This window comes from Lytechinus variegatus, chromosome 10 (genome assembly GCF_018143015.1).
Source record: "Lytechinus variegatus isolate NC3 chromosome 10, Lvar_3.0, whole genome shotgun sequence".
NCBI classification, from domain to species: Eukaryota; Metazoa; Echinodermata; class Echinoidea; order Temnopleuroida; family Toxopneustidae; genus Lytechinus; species Lytechinus variegatus.
In genome coordinates, this window is record NC_054749.1 from 22,907,439 (window position 1) to 22,923,889 (window position 16,451).

A 16,451-nucleotide genomic window follows, 5' to 3' on the forward strand; every position below is an offset into this window, starting at 1 on the left:
ATGACATTTCAAAGTTTCGCTTATTTTTAACAAATAGTTATATGAACGAGCCAGTTACATCCAAATGAGAGAGTCGATGATGACACTCACTCACTATTTCTTTTCTTTTTTATTGTTTGAATTATACAATATTTCAATTTTTACGAATTTGACGATAAGGACCTCCTTGCCTGAAGCACAAAATGTTAAAACAATGGAATTCCACGTGTTCAGGGAGGAATGAAACTTCATTTCACATGACAATGACGAGAAAATCAAAATATTTCATATCTCATATAATAAAATACAAAAGAAATAGTGAGTGAGTGATGTCATCAGTTCCCTCATTTGCATACCAACCGAGATGTGCATATAACTGTTTTGTGAAATGAAGCGAAACTTTAAAATGTCATAACTTTCTTATTTTACATCCGATTTTGATGAAACTTTCAGTGTTATGCTCGTTAGATTTTTCTCTTTTTATTCAAATCAACTTTTTGTTGGGGTGGACTTGTCCTTTAAAATGTTGGATTCAGCTTTATACATGGTTGAATGTAACATTTGGAAAAGGTTGTCACTCCTCCAACCTATGTTGATTTAACATTCGAATTTTTAGAGTGTATATAGTCCCCAATTAGGGTTAGATAAAGGATTTCTTGAAAGACTGGGGAAATAGGACCCATTCTTTTAATCACAAAAGTGCAATCATTCTATAGGCCAAGGCTAACAAGAAGAAACATTTCCTCTGCAATAGGGGTAGACCTATATACATGCAGCAATTATGAAGTATTTATTTTCATCTTGGATCATAAATGTCTGGGTTAATACATAGGCGGCGGAACTTCGCGGGGGGGGGGGGGACCTGTCCCCCCTAAATTTGAGGTGGGGAGAGGAGGGTCCCCCTAAATTGTTTGTTGAGAACTTTTTTTTTGCTTGTCGATTTTGTTTCATGCGTCCCCCCTAAGCCCCCCTGAAATGTTTGTGGTCACCCCCCTAAAATTTAGGTTGATGACCTTTTTTTTTTCTTTGCTTGTTAAGTTTTTTCCGTGTCCATCCAAAATTTCAGGTGGCCCCCTATTTTTTTGGCTTCAGCCGCCAATGTAATATACCCCAGGCCTTGTAATGTTGATTTCATTATCTCCGTGAAAAAAAAAATCATTTGGATATTTCTGTAAATTATACTCAGTCATATTGCATCATAGAGATGTATCTCTATGATATTGCGTTAAAATTGGCAACGCATCGTTGTTCTATTCATCTTGTGTTTACATTTCGCGCGATGCATGATCAGTGATACACAGATATAAAAATGAGATAGGAAGTGGTCTATTGACGGGCTTTGCATAATCATAAGGCAGTTCTTTGCCATACGAGAGGATATAGGCAAGTAGTAGCTTTTAATACTTTAATAGGTAAGATTTTTTTTAGAAAGAATTGTATTTTTGCATTGATAATAAGGCATCGTTAACTCAATACTGTGTGGTGCTCGATCGCGTCCCGCTCGGCTCTGCTCTGAGCTCTGGCGACAACCCTCCCGACGCGAACCGAAGGCGATCTGCCGAAGCTTTGGGGCGAGCCTCGCCTGGCCTGGCCATATTTATACATTACATGATTGCCTTTTGCTACGAGCTCGAACTAGAGCTTGACTATAATATAGCAACCTTGTTCATAGACCAAAAGCTTCGTTCCCTGTTATGTTGGTTGTTCAGCTGAACTCCGTTGGCTTCTCTCACCACATCGGCGGATCCAGGGGGGGTGCGCAGGGTGCGCGTGCCCCCCCTAATATTTGAGCGGCGCCGAAGGCGCCGCTCAAAATAAAGAAAATAAAAAAAAAGTAAAAGAAAGAAAAGGCGCCGCTTGAAAAATCAAAAATAAAGGAAAGAAAGGGAAAAGGCGCTGCTTAAAAAAAAAATTATACACTGATATAACATTAGCAACAGTAAAGGAAAGACTATCCCCAGCAAAGCGTAATCATATCATCTTCCTTATTTTTTCTTTTAACTACCCTTTTCCCAACAACTTCGCCGGTAGCAGTGCGCTGCCTGCATATAACTGGCGCCAATCAAGAATAATCAGCGCCACCTTAATCTAAATCGGCGCCGGACAAGAATAATCAGCGCTATTTAGTTATAAATCGGCGCCAGTCAAGAAAAATCGGCACTGCCAGAGTCTTAACCGGCGCCGATCAATGATAATTAGCGCCGCCTAAATCTAAATCGACGCTGGACAAGAACAATCGGCGTCATCTGGTTATAAATCGGCGCCGGTAAAGAAAAATCGGCGCTGCCTGAGTTCTTAACCGGCGCCGCAAGGATAATCAGCGCCACCTATATCTAAATCGGGGGTGGTCAAGAATAATCAGCATCACCTGGTTAAAAATCGGCGCCAGTCAAGAATAATCGGCGCCTCCTGGTTCTAGATCGGCGCCAGTCGATTATGGATTGCCGCTGCCTGAATCTTACGTAACGTCGGTAAAAATAATCACTACTACTTGTTTCAATCGGCGCGGTCAAGACAAATCGGCGCTGCCTTTGTCTTAACCGGCGCCACCTAAATTTAAATCGGCGCCGGTCAAGAATGATCAGCGTCGCCTGATTTCAATAAATAAGCGCCGGTAGAATAATGAAGAAGGGCCTATTGCTAACCAAATCTAGATCGGCGCCGCGGTCAAGAATGATCGTTTTGCCCTCCCCCAATAATTCCGCATGTGCAAAAACAATAAGATGGTAATGTTACACAGAAATCAGCAAACGAGACTGAGCTACACAACTCGTTCTTTATTAAAAATCGTGCTCAAATTATCAGATTGGAACATAAAAATTTTCAGCTCGCGCTTCGCGCTCGCATCATTTTTATAGCAATACCCCATACTTTTCATGATTAAATAGGTGAATAGAATGTCCCGTTTTTAGTTCTGAACCTCAAAAGAACTCCCGCTTCGATTTGCAATAATCTTTTGTTGGATATAATCTTGTTCTTTATTAAAACGTACATTAAACTGTAATGTTTTCAGATCGAAATATCAAAATTTTAAGCTCGCGCTTCGCGCTCGCATTTTTTTTAGATACCCATCTTAATCATTGGTACCAAGAATGCTTAGAATATCAAGCTTTCTGGTCAGAATATAAGTAAATTTCAGCTCGCCCTCGGCACTCGCATTATCTGTGTAGTGAGATATGTATCCTCCTCATGAGTTACTACAAACAGTCCTAAACAGGCACCTTTTTCCTGTTTTCAGGTCAGTATACTTTAAAAATTTCAGCTCGCGCTTCGCGCTCGCATTAATTTGTCGGTGAAATATGTGTCTCTATCTCATGAGTCATGTATATCTATATGATATGAGTCATATATATATATATATATATATATATATATATATATATATATATATATATATGCATGTGTGTGTGTGTGTGCGTGTGCGTGTTTTGACAGGGTCAGGCATTACCTCTTTTTCTTTTTCAACATTTTCTTTTATGGCGCCGGTGAAGTGCAAAAATATGTGCGCCGCTCGGCAGTGCGCCCCCCCTTTCGCCAAAAGCTGGATCCGCCTATGCACCAAATACAGAGACCAAAGTTCTAGCGCGATCTGTACAGGGACTCAATGGCCATGGCCATATGTTTATGTAGGCCTAGGCCTACTTAAGATCGGATAAAACGGGGAAGTGAATTTGCGCGACAGCTGAGGTAAGTCACTGTTTTTGTCCCTTTTAACTTGATTTTTCTCCGTTTTTTGGCTATCAATGCCAAGAGGGGATATTAATTTGCATTTTGGTCGCATTAATTTTCAAATTTTTTATTCATTAAAGACAAAAATTGAAGAGCCCCGACGGGGGGATTTTGCATTGCAAGTCCCCTAATGGTGGGTGCACGATAGCGAGCCGTCTGTGTATGAGGAGAAATTAAAAAAAAAAAATGTTATAAAACTCCTCGAAACAGACGGCTGCCAGCTGTCTACCTTGTTCATTGAATGGGTGGACTACTTGTATGTGGCAGTGTATCCTATTGCCGGACACCTTTATTTCAGTGCTTTAATTAAAAATGACAACTAGAGCCTCAAATTCATAATCATATTTCATGGACATGATGGAATAGCAACCAAGGGCGATTTTTTTTTGATCGAGGCTCAATCAAAAAAAATTCGCACTTGCTATTCCAAATATAATTATGAATGAAAATTATGAATATGATAAAATTATTTTATATTTAGATCTACCAACCCTTTTCTTTGCATCGCACTTGCCGCATACCCCTCCACGAAAAACAATTTATTTTCGTGCGCGACAAAATAATCATGATTCCGGACGGGTAAAGATATCCTTTATTATAATGATGTAAGACTAAGAACAATATTTATGTGATTTTTTCTTATATCATATCATGAGTAAATTCTAAGTTTTTGTTTGCTTTTTTTATATCGAATCTGAGCAGATGTTGGTAATAAATTTGTGTTTGCTAACTAATTTTATCTGTCTTTTTAACTGCATATTCCATGGCACTGTCTAATATTATACTCTTTCGTATCGTGACGCTTATCAAGTTCTATCAATGCACTAGCTGCCGATCGACGGCTCTACTCACGGTAAACCTCGCGCACAGGTATCCTGGAGGCTTCTGGGGAGTAAAAGTCATCTAATGACCTAGGCTTACTCCCCATGAAGCCTGGGACGGATAGCCATATCTGGCTGTAGAAGCTATGATTTCCCATGGTGAAACAAGACCTAAATCACCAATTTTGCGTTTTGTTTTGCGCCCAAACTAACGTACATGGGCCAAAACAATATTTACACCCAGTTTTTAATAAAGTTCTTAATATTTATGAAATAAAAGATAAAACTTACCCAGTCTGTTTACGTCGCCATTTTGCAGTCTTTTGTTATCGATACCACACGCGTGTAAAGCTGCAACTTAGATTTGTTTTAAATACTTGCCTCGGCCGATAAATATCACGAATTGTAAAATATTTGTTTTGGTCGATAAATATAAAATAATTTTAATGACATCAGATTTCAACACGGTACTTGAAATCACCCAATCTATACAGGGAATGCTAACTCCTTCAATTTACTGCCAAGATTTCTTCATTATTATGCCACCCCCTCTTTAAAATGATGTGAGTGCAAGGAGTATTTTTATGTGTTTTTATTACCAAAGGCAGAGCACTATTTCCATAAAAGAAATTGCAAATGACCCACCAGAGTTTATATTGATTTGTGAAAATTTGAAATATGATTTCTTTTTGCTGCTTTGCTTTGATTAAATTTGGTGTCTTCTAAGTTCTTTGTGAACTCCAGTTTTATTAATGTACTGGTACTTTGAAAATTGATAATGTGTCTTTGTATACTTCACAGGTAAATGAAAAGAAGATGAGTACTGAAAAGAAACCAAAGCCTCCTAGGCCACCTGCACCCAACCTGGCTGCTAAGAAAAACATTAAGAAGCAAGCGTCCTCTGGGTTGTCATTCAGCTTCAATGACTTGAAGGCAGTAGACAGTGATGAAGATGACAAGAGCTTTACTTCTTTCACAAAACCTGAACGGGACAATCATATTTCTGATCCAGCAAAAGTAAAAGAGTTGAAACCTTTGACAACTGCTAGTCATGACTTTAAAACCAAAGAGATGAAGCCTTTGACTCATTCTAGTAATGGGGCCATGCTTGGAGAGCCCCAGTCTCTTCAAAAGGAAGACAGGGACTCGTCGTTTGAGGACATCTTTGATGCTGTCAACCGTCTCCCAAGTTCAAAACCAGTAGCTGTATCTAAACCAGTGACAGAGCAGGTTAGGAAAGTACAAGAAGAGATCGAAAGGTCATCCCCACCGAGAAGTAGCACCAACACTGAGAACAGGGAGAGCGATAGCATTAAAAGCAAACCAAAGCTCCAGAAGGGAGGGTCAGGCATTTTGAAAGTAGCAACAGAAGTCCTTGAGGAGAAAGAAAATGAATCTTTCAAGTTGCCATCAGATTCACAGGAGGCGCTTGCAGATCCTTTGAGCTTCCTCGACAAGGTCATGGAAGACCAACTAGGTAGTAGCTTTGAGGATGATGACAGTAGCCTTGGAAAGGGTAGTCTTTTGAGGAAAAGAAGACAAAGTGGGAATGGCAAGAAGAAGATCCTTCAACAGCAGCCTCGCACAAAGAGTTTGGATGCTGACATGGGTCAAAACAACGGAAAGGTGGAGCAGGAGGATTCAATGGATATTAACCCTTGCTACTTCAATGTCCCTACCCCTGCAGAGCTAAAGGATGAACCAATAAGACGGCCAGACAGTATTCCCACCTCAAGATCAGGTCCTAAGTCCAAAACCAAAGCGATATCTCTCTCTGGTCTTCTGGCCTCCCCAGACATCACCGAAGAAGACAATGAAAAACCAAGCTCCAGTGTCAACTCTGATGGCTTCCAAACTCCAGACATGCCACCAGATGACGACTGGGTAACCATTGACAAGAAAGCTCCAGCAGGCACATCTAGTCCTCCCTCATCCAGCCAGCTCCTGTCACCAGAAGAAGAGAAGAAAACTGTCCAAGCAACTCCTCAAAGTCTTCATCCATCTTTGCCTTTCTATACCCTCTACACTTTGACATTCCTAACTTTCCTGTACTACATTTTCCCTTTGCCACTTTACATCACTGGCTTCCTAACTGGCCTCCTTTGTTCCTTCTACCTTGTACTGTTCTTGATCTGGATGAACCTGCCACCAACAGACAACTCTTTCAAGGAGCCTGATGGTACTGATGGAGATCCTCTTGTCATCCCAGGGCCTCGCCTGACTGCTTCCAAGGTCAGGATCAAAGAACAAGAGAAAGTCACCTTGAAGGTAAGTTTCTGTTTAATAGAAGACACATTTAGCAATGATATTTTCATATTTTTTTCTGAGATAATCATTTCATAACATTATTGCTAGATAATATTTTGCATGTTAAATAAGTTTGTTTTAGAAAGCTCTTGCTTCAACTGAAACATGCATGCATGTGAAATTTTGTTCCAAATATTGGCTTCTGCATTTTCTTTGTGAAAAATCTTGGTTTCTTAAAATCATTGACATCCCTCCTTCGATTTTCTCCATTAAACGAGACTCAGGATAATCTTGCATGTTATTTTTATACAGGCACACGTAGATGTACATGTATTAAAAGACCAGGGCACTCCGTCGTACAAAGAGTTGCGATCGATCCAATCAACCTCAACTATTATGGAAATCCATGACTCATTTTTCATACAGGAAAATTTTCATATTGTCCTTCATAAAGAAAAGGGAACACACAAATTATCAAGAAAGTGATGAATGCATGAGTATACATTAAATCTAGAAAACAAATTGATGAAATGTGCATTTTTTTAAATGTTGGCGTTGGTGGTTTTCCATGGTTTTGGTTGATCGGATCAATCACAGATTTTTGTCAGTCGGCCCAGGGCTTAAATTACCCCAAGGCCATGGCCTATTGATTGGCCCTTACACCCTCTTTCACTGTCCTTTTTAAAAGTGATATTGCCCTAAAAATATAGAAATTAAAGCCTGAAAGTCCTCTAGATATTAAGAACTACATTTGCAACAGGGCCCCGTCTTATAAAGAGTTGTGATTGAACTGATCACTCATAATTATGGACAGCCAGTAATGTCAACATCTATTATGTTTGATCAAAATATTTTCTAACTTTGATGTTTATTCATGACATGTATTCATTTTTTTCTTGAAAATTTACTGTGCTCTTTGTTTACAAAGGACATAGTGCAAATTTCTTGTAGAAAAAATTATGACACTGATGGATGTCCATAGAGTTATGATTGATTGGATCAGTCATAACTCTTTGTAAGATGGGGCCCAGAATAGAGATATCAACCTTTCTTTTTAAATGGTTAGTCTGATTTGATTCAGAAAGTATTGAACTTAATCCTGATCTAGTCACTTGTTATTTTCTATGGGAAGGCAGTCAACATTTGAAAATTGCTACTCTATACATTGTCAAGGTACTTGACATAAGAATTGATACAAGGTGGTTTCAAACCGCCTCGATCACAAGAATCCCCTTTAAATTACAAGAACTTTTTTAGGCTAAAAAATACCCATTAATTATTCCTGCATTCACACCGCCCCGAAACATACCCTTCGGAATAAATTCCTGAAGTAGGAGCATGCGCAGTATGGTGTGATAAGCAGGCAAGGTGAGAGATTCAAACAACTAGCTCAGCAGCAACCCACGGCACCCGTGCCCAACTACACGCTGGGCTAAAAGTTCCCTAACTTGCTTTCACATTGCCAAAATACCTGCGACCTTGGAAAAATCCCCGCGAAAGTTCTCGTAATTTTGCCAAATACCTACTCTTTAGTGGGTATTTTCTTTCGGGGATATTACGCGTAATTTGCTTTCACATTGCCAATATTACCTGGTATTTTCTGATCGAGTAAATTTCAGAAAATACCTGGAACTGACGAACTTCGAGGCGGTCTGAAACTACCTAAGTGTCCCTAGTCTCTTTGTATTTGGGAGGGTAACAAAGGGTAACATTGGGAATAAAATTTTGCATAAAGATGAATTCCAACCCTAATAGTGTTAATGTGGCTTTGGATTCTTTGAAGGAGAAACTACACCTTCATACATGTACATTGTATATATAAAAATAAACATAAATTTTGGAAAATTGTCTATTAAATTAAAAAAATTGCCTTGTACAACCTTTATTTATTAGGAAGGTTAAGAAATGATAATGATAAGTTATGATATTGATTGAGGTTTTCTTTTCGCTATTATATTGGATTTGTATCCAAGATAGCTACATAAAATCTATGCAGCTATCGTTGCACAGATCGCGCCTTTTCAAAGTGCTCACCATTATTAACAACAACAACAGTGATTCATCTGTTCACTATTAAAGCCACATAGATTACCTTTAATATAGTTGCTTTTGCTGTGCTATTCCTGTCAGAATAAGATCTTGGAGGTATTCCCCTCAGTACTGTCTCCCAAGTTTTTTGAAATGCAATACATACATGTACATGTATCAGACATTGTCCCAAGCAATCAGTCAAGTTCTGATTGCTGATATTGAATTTCTTCTGTTGAGTAACGCCTAGGGTATATTATTTTCAAGTCTAGATTAAGTAGGTCTGTAGATGTTAAAACACCATGCATGTAGGTTTATAGAGAGAAGGTGCATTGAGGTACATACATTAGTACCATTGGTCAACATATTTCATTCATCTACTGACATGTATAGAATTTTATTCAGTTTTTCACCTGAATTCACCAGAATTCACCCAAATTCACCAAAATATGTCAATCCATGACAGAATAAACCTATATTACGTATGCATAAAATGAACATGGTACATGTACATGTAAGGTTTAAAAATGTATATATATGCAGATCATATGTATTCATGTACATGTACATACCGGTACACATGTACATTGTAGGCCTACATGTATCATTTTGATGATCAATATGATATGAACAGAAGCTCGAGCTATTTCTGTGGTAAATTTCACCTACAATATGTAATATAAATAATGTAGTGGATTTGCCTGAATACAGGATACATCTACATGTATTGTATAAGTGAACCTAGACCAAAACCAGTTTCCAAACTAATAACCTTGATATTTGTGGCTTTTTATTTCAACCTGCTATTTAGAATGCAGTTCTACTTCTCTGAAAATGAAAGCAAACATTTCTCAGAGTCAGTGATCCCTGTAAATTCCCAATCCTGTTTGCACAGGAAAAATAGAGTCCTGAGTAGAACTCTCATGTTATACCTTTGTCATGTTGATTTTAGGTCATAGAAATATGAGGGATGACAACGCTTTTCATCAAGTCTCAAAACATTTTTTGCCCACCCATTACATAGATCTGTCTTAATTACTGTACCTCCATCACTCACTGCCGCCCCCCTCCTGCCACCTTCTCTGCCTACATACATGTACCCTACTCCCGATCTCTGCTTCCCCCCACCCTTGCAGTATTGTGAAAAATGTAGAATATACTGTATGTGAATGTGAGACTTAAATTGTGACAAAGTCAGTATTGAATTGCCGTTGATTTTGAAAGGTCAAGAACATTCTCTATACACATGTACGTTGTCATATTCTGCACAACTTTGGCGAGAGGAATTTTTGTATTAAAAAAAAGAAGTCTACAGTACATACATTAGGCATGACATGTAAAGGCCTACACTAATGCAATTTTATTTTACCATTCCTTTATTCTTATCAAATAAATTTCTATATCAAATTTTGCAATGTAAGTTATGAAGTAATAATACATTCACAGTACTGACATACTTAGTCCTATACAAACTCTACCAGAAACCAGTGAAAGTTACCTTTATATAAATTGGAAGCTGAGAAATATCCAATACGGAATGAAGGTTGAATAATTAGGCTGTTTGGAATACTCCTCTCTTTAATACTGGTAATTATATCTAGGTTAACTCTGACCATGTCATCTTAAAATGACTTAAATGTGTTTTATTAAACATATGTGAAATCATGAAATCTATGTGTACATGAAGCCCAAAAACCTTGTTCACACTGGAGGTAACACAGTTAAAAACATCAAATATGCCTATAAAGGTCAAGTCCACCTCAGAAAAATGTTGATTTGAATCAATAGAGACAAATCAGACAAGCACAATGCTGAAAATTTCATCAAAATCGGATGTAAAATAATAAAGTTATGACATTTCAAAGTTTCGCTTATTTTTAACAAAATAGTTATATGAAAGAGCCAGTTACATCCAAATGAGAGAGTCGATGATGTCTCTCACTCACTATTTCTTTGTTTTTTATTGTTTGAATTATACAATATTTCAATTTTTACGAATTTGACGATTAGGACCTCCTTGCCTGAAGCACAAAATATTAAAATAATGGAATTCCATGTGTTCAGGGATGAATGAAACTTCATTTCACATGACAATGACGAGAAAATAAAAATATTTCATATTTCATATAATAAAATACAAAAGAAATAGTGAGTGATATCATCAGTTCCTCATTTGCATACCGACCAAGATGTGCATATAACTGTTTTGTTAAATTAAGCGAAACTTAAAAATGCCATAACTTTCTTATTTTACATCCGATTTTGATGAAATTTTCAGTGTAATGCTTGTTGAATTTTTCTCTTTTTATTCAAATCAATTTTTTGTTGGGATGGACTTGTACTTAAAGGGTAACCTTCATGCTATACAGATAGCACATGTGGGACAGTGTATTATTACCATATTATTACTGCTTTGAAAAAGAACTGAACTAACCATGGTTGTTGGGTCCATTTCACACAGTATAAGAATCATTTGGCAAAGAGCCCTTTTTTTGAGGGGGGGGGGGGGGCCGGGGGGGGGGGGGTTACATCTGTTCATTTTATGAATGAATGATATTTTGATACCTTAAATGGGATGCCAGAAATATTCCACAAGATGATGAGTGCGGTATTTGAATGGCATAATTCTGGTATCATGAAGAATAGACATCCTTATTATTGACTTAACGATCATTAGTCAACAGACTGCAATACAAAACCATATTGCAGCTTTAGCCTACAAGTATAGCCTTTAGGGGATTTGCCAGATTTTCAGTGTATTGTGCAACTACGCTCTGGTATTGCACAGGCAAGTCATAGACCATGGAGGTAGGAAGCTCTAGACCGAGACAGTATTCACTGCTAAAACATCCTACACATACATGTATTGATACTTATATGCAATATCTGTTTGATCGTGGTTTAGAAAACCAGTGGTCTCAGTTAAACATCACTGTTCAACACACTGCACTTTTTTTCCTTAACCCCAGGAAATTGGTGGGGCTCCCCCTCCCTTCTCCCCTTCCCTTTCAATTTAGTATTTCAATACTGTATCCTGGTTTAATACGGTTGGATCTCCATTGCTGTTTGAGCCCTGGCGACCCGGAGGGGCCACTTACACTGTACATTGACGAGTGGATACCATGCGCGACCAAAAAAACGCGTAAAAAGGATGTCTTTTTCACGATAGGGCACGTTACGTACGTAACGTGATAAGGGTGTCAAAAACACAAAAATAATGAAAAAAGGGTATCTATTTCGCTAGGAAAATTACGTGTTTAGGGTCGAATTTGCGGGGATGATAAAACAAAATTCAAATGTTTTATAAAGGATGTCCTTTTTGCCCCAATACTTCGTGTTTAGAGTCCGATTTGCGCGAGGTGTGGAAGATGTGGTCGTACTAAACCAAAGTAAAGCCGACGACCGAAGGACCCGTAACAATAAAACATTCCTGTACTTGTTTAGGGGTTCATTTCAGGGAATATTTGCCAAGAGTATATCGTTTTGTTTCCAATACTTGTTAAGGGTAGGGTTTCACACGCCAATACTTGTTAAGGGGTGCATTTTCAGAATATGGAAATTACGTGTTTAGGGTGCTTTTCGAGACCCCATGGTCGCGCATGGTATCCACTTGTGAATGGAAGTGGCCCCCCCCCCCCCCCCCCCCCGGGCCTGGCGATTCATAATATTACTGGCAGGTGCAAATCTATGGAGGATCGATGCCACGCAGACAAACTGAAAACGAAACACTTCTCTCAAAGAAATACCGATACAAACGGGAATCCCCAACATAAAGGACAATATTAAACCAAGGAGGTCCTACAATTTCTCCTTGATTGAACAAGGACTTGAGTGTCTGATATATGACACTGAATTGAAGTATTAATCATTAGAGACCAGTGATTAACAAAAGCTAATGGGTTTTAATGCATTTATTCTAATACACTTGTGCATGATGTACATGTATTTATTATTGTATACACTTCTGAAGGGCAAGATCTGAAGAATACTTGAGTTAAGTGTGATGGATTGCTTTTAATCACTTAAAGAATATTTTCCCCAAAGGCAACAAGCTCCAATGCACCCATGCTTTATTATACAGTATGTCTCTAGGACCTTGCTAAGCCTCAACCTATAATAACAACTTGTGCATGCAATTTAGTACTAAATGAAGCAAGCGTCAATATTGAAACCTCCGCTTTCAATTCAAGCTCATGGGGATCAGAAATAATGTAATGCTTACATGTAATCCCTTTAGTACATGTTGCCATGTTAACAATCATCTTATTTTGATACAATGTGGTCAGTGGTAGTATTGAAAGGTTTAAAGACCTGGTCACACTGCCCGAGCGTTGTTGGAGCGTTCGTGGAGTGGTAGGGAGAGAGGTCGAATTTCGCCCCCAAAATTGGGGAAAAAATTTTAAAAACAAAATACAATCGAAATCGAAAATGGTGAACGGTAGCGAGCGGTGACGATTTTTTTTCTCTCCGCTCCACGACCGCTCCAACAACGCTTGGGCGGTGTGACCAGGACTTAAGAAGACATTTCCTCTGGATCTCTTCCTTAATTTCAAGGTGCGAATTCATGGGGCCCTACTAAGGAGCTTTTGTACACCTCACTGAATCCTGAGATTGGATCAGGCCATTTCCCAAGAGAGAGAGACTTGCAAATCAATTCTCCCTCCATGTCTGGAGATGCAAACTTTGATGATAATGAAGGGGTGGTGAGAGAGAGAGAGAAAGAGGAAAGAGATGCTGGATTTACATTTGGTAGGGGATGGAGACCGTCTCTGACCTTTTTAAATCATCCACTATTAACACTTAACACAGCTTATTAATTCAAGTTAATGGCCATATTTTAAATGGTTTATTTATTAACAGTAATTTATTGCTTTTTCCCTTCCAAAAGACTGCCCAGGATTGCTACCATTATATTGAACTACCAACCATCGAAGAGGTGAACCCCATCTTGCATTGATCTATCTTCGTTTGACCCCCCCCCCCCCCGTGTGTTTCGGGCTTATTGTAATAACAACATTTTGTTCTCAATTTTGTGCATTGATGATGTCTTGATGCGGATTGTTCAATTCCTGAATTAAACAAATGGAAAAAATTATAATGAGAAATCAAATTTTGTTTTTATTGTCAGTAAATCCTGAAAGTATTGCCCTTTTTGCTGTGAACCTTGGTTTCATTTGGTTTTATTTCCTGCATAAAACAAACAATATTATTTTAATTTTTGTATACATATTATTAAAACGATATTATATCACTGAAAACTTTATTATGAAGTCATGACGTGTATTTTTAGACAGCACTAACCTCTGACGTAGAATTTGCTGTGTCACTACTAATGCAGTAATATGTATGTTTTCCCTTGTGAGTTATCATAGTTCTATCTTGAAACTTGAGCTGAAAGTTCATTTCAAACTTACCCGGTATACGTCACATATCTTGAACCTTGAGTTTTGTTGGCTGTGTAAATTATTATCAGTGTACTAAATTTGTTTTTTGTCATGGAGTTTGAAGGGTAAAATGGAGTTCAAGTACATGAAAAAATGAAATGAAATGACCTGATAATTGGCATACATTTACCCAAGGAGCTTCCTTGGTTTACCCTGTTGAACAAAATTAGAATTAAGTTTGTTTATCAGATGACTTGCCTCAGTCAGTGTGTTATAGAAGAAAATGATGAACTGAAAGATATGTTTACACTGTAGATTACATTACAATGGGAAAATATTAGGTTTGTTAGAACACATTTGCAAAGATATGTATTGTTCAGTGGTGGTTGAATGTTTTTTTCATACACATGTTGAAAATAAAGAAGGAGAAGAACCACATTGAAAACTATTTCCCATTAAAAAATGTTTTTCCCAGTTGCTTCTGTACTGATAGAGATTTATTTTACAAAGAAGTAACAAGCACATCTTCATGTTTCTTGCTCAACTCTCCACATTTTTAACAAGGAAGATTAAATTGTTTCATAGCCTGGGTACAATTTTCATGATAATTATTTTGCATGAATTGGATCATGGTTTTTAATATAGGCCTAAGTAAGAAAATGGTTATATTATTTTGGGTTATACATGATTCGATGATATCCATTACAGTACATGAAGTTTTAAAAAAAATCCTGCATGTATGTAGGTACTGGTACCTTTAAATGAAGTCAACATTGTCACTACATGTAGATGCCCGATGGATGTGTTAATGAAAAAATAATGCACAGATGATATTTGAATTTGTAATGATATCATTTTGATTTTTGAATGATTTATTTCATTATCTTTTTATCCTCAGGGCTGGATGAATGAATTGTCCACTCCCTATGATCCTGAAACATATCACGTCAATCAAACACATTCCATCTTTGTGCGTCTCGAAGGCCACACCCTGAGACTGTCCAAGCCAAAGCAGAATATTGCTCGAAGGGCAATGTTCGATGAGCCTACACCCCGTCCAGAATTCATTCACCAACGTATCTACGACATACGGGGAAGCCACGTTTACCTGCAACCAGAGGGTCTCGTGAAGAAGAGGTTGTGGAGCAAGAAATATCCATTATTTATAGAGCTACCAAAGAAGGGATTATCTGTTGAGAAGAAGGATGTTTCACCCCCTGATGATGGGACTGCTCAGGGTATGGGCTTTGATGTCGTCAAGAAAGACGAATGCGACGACAAGGTCTTGGTGTTGTTCGCAAGGACAGGTCGCGAGAAAGAGGAATGGTTTTGGAAATTTGAGGCAGCTGCAGTCGCTAACCGAGTCCGTCCAATCCAAACACTCCACAAGAAGGTGTTCCTTGTGGGGAATGACTTCATCGGGGAAGATGGGAACCCGGTGTACAGGGGTGACCCTGATGACATGACGTCCCGCAAATCCATGGTGGACTTCTTCAAGTTCCTTGCCAAGGTGATGCCCAAGGAGAAGGATGTCAAGGAACTCATCGTCCAGGACGTAAAAGCCAAAGCAGGAGGGGTTACCTATGCCAGCCCCGGTCGTAGACCTGGGAAAAGTGGGTCGGAGCGGGAACCGAGTAGCATTCCAGGTGCAGTCAGCAACGATGCCCCTGTTGCTTGGGTCAACGCTGTCATAGGGAGATTCTTCTGGGACTTCTTGAGGGAACAGCAGTGGGCAGACCTCATCCAGACCAAACTTCAAAAGAAGCTTTCCAAATTAAAGGTAAATAAAATTTTGTTAAATCACATGTTTCCCATTCAGTTGAATCCTTATTAAATGTCACATTTCCTTGATATATTTCAGTAAGCATCTTTAGTTAGGGAAAAATGTCCTTGCTAAAAATTGACTAGTGACATCCATTGTGTTTCAGTGATAAAGGAGCGAGTTGGCTCAGTTGGTAAAGTGTCTGCTTGTCGAACCAAAGGTTGTGGGTTCAAGTCCAACCCGGGCGGATGACTGAAGCCTGCGTTGTGTGTAAACGTGTCCATCCCCTGTTCCATAGATGCAGGCTATATTAACACCCTGTCCCTTTGAAAGGATACTAAATTGAGGCCCTATGTAAAGGAGAGTTCTCACCTTTGCACGTTAAGAACCCACTGCACTATTCGTATAAGAAAAGGGGGAACCCTGTTGCAGTGGTCCACCTGCATCCACCCTAATCAGTTATATTGGGAGGTGAAACCTGCTGGTCATAGAGATTCAGTT

At 38.6% G+C, this 16,451-nt stretch overlaps 1 protein-coding gene across 5 annotated transcripts in view; it reads left to right on the forward strand.

Annotated features, from left to right (window-relative positions):
* The first annotated feature begins 1,252 nt into the window (after window positions 1-1,252).
* LOC121422491 (testis-expressed protein 2-like) overlaps window positions 1,253-16,451 on the forward strand; it is a 34,496-nt gene continuing 19,297 nt past the window's right edge. For 3 of the 5 annotated variants that reach the window (XM_041617575.1, XM_041617578.1, XM_041617579.1), the window contains exons 1-4: window positions 1,253-1,362; window positions 5,331-6,797; window positions 13,693-13,740; window positions 15,087-15,968. In XM_041617575.1, coding sequence (XP_041473509.1) covers window positions 5,346-6,797; window positions 13,693-13,740; window positions 15,087-15,968 — 2,382 coding nt within the window. In that variant the 5' untranslated portion in view covers window positions 1,253-1,362; window positions 5,331-5,345. Of the gene's footprint in view, window positions 1,392-5,330; window positions 6,798-13,692; window positions 13,741-15,086; window positions 15,969-16,451 lie in introns of all 5 variants that reach the window. The other 2 variants (XM_041617576.1, XM_041617577.1) reach the window with 2 other exon arrangements.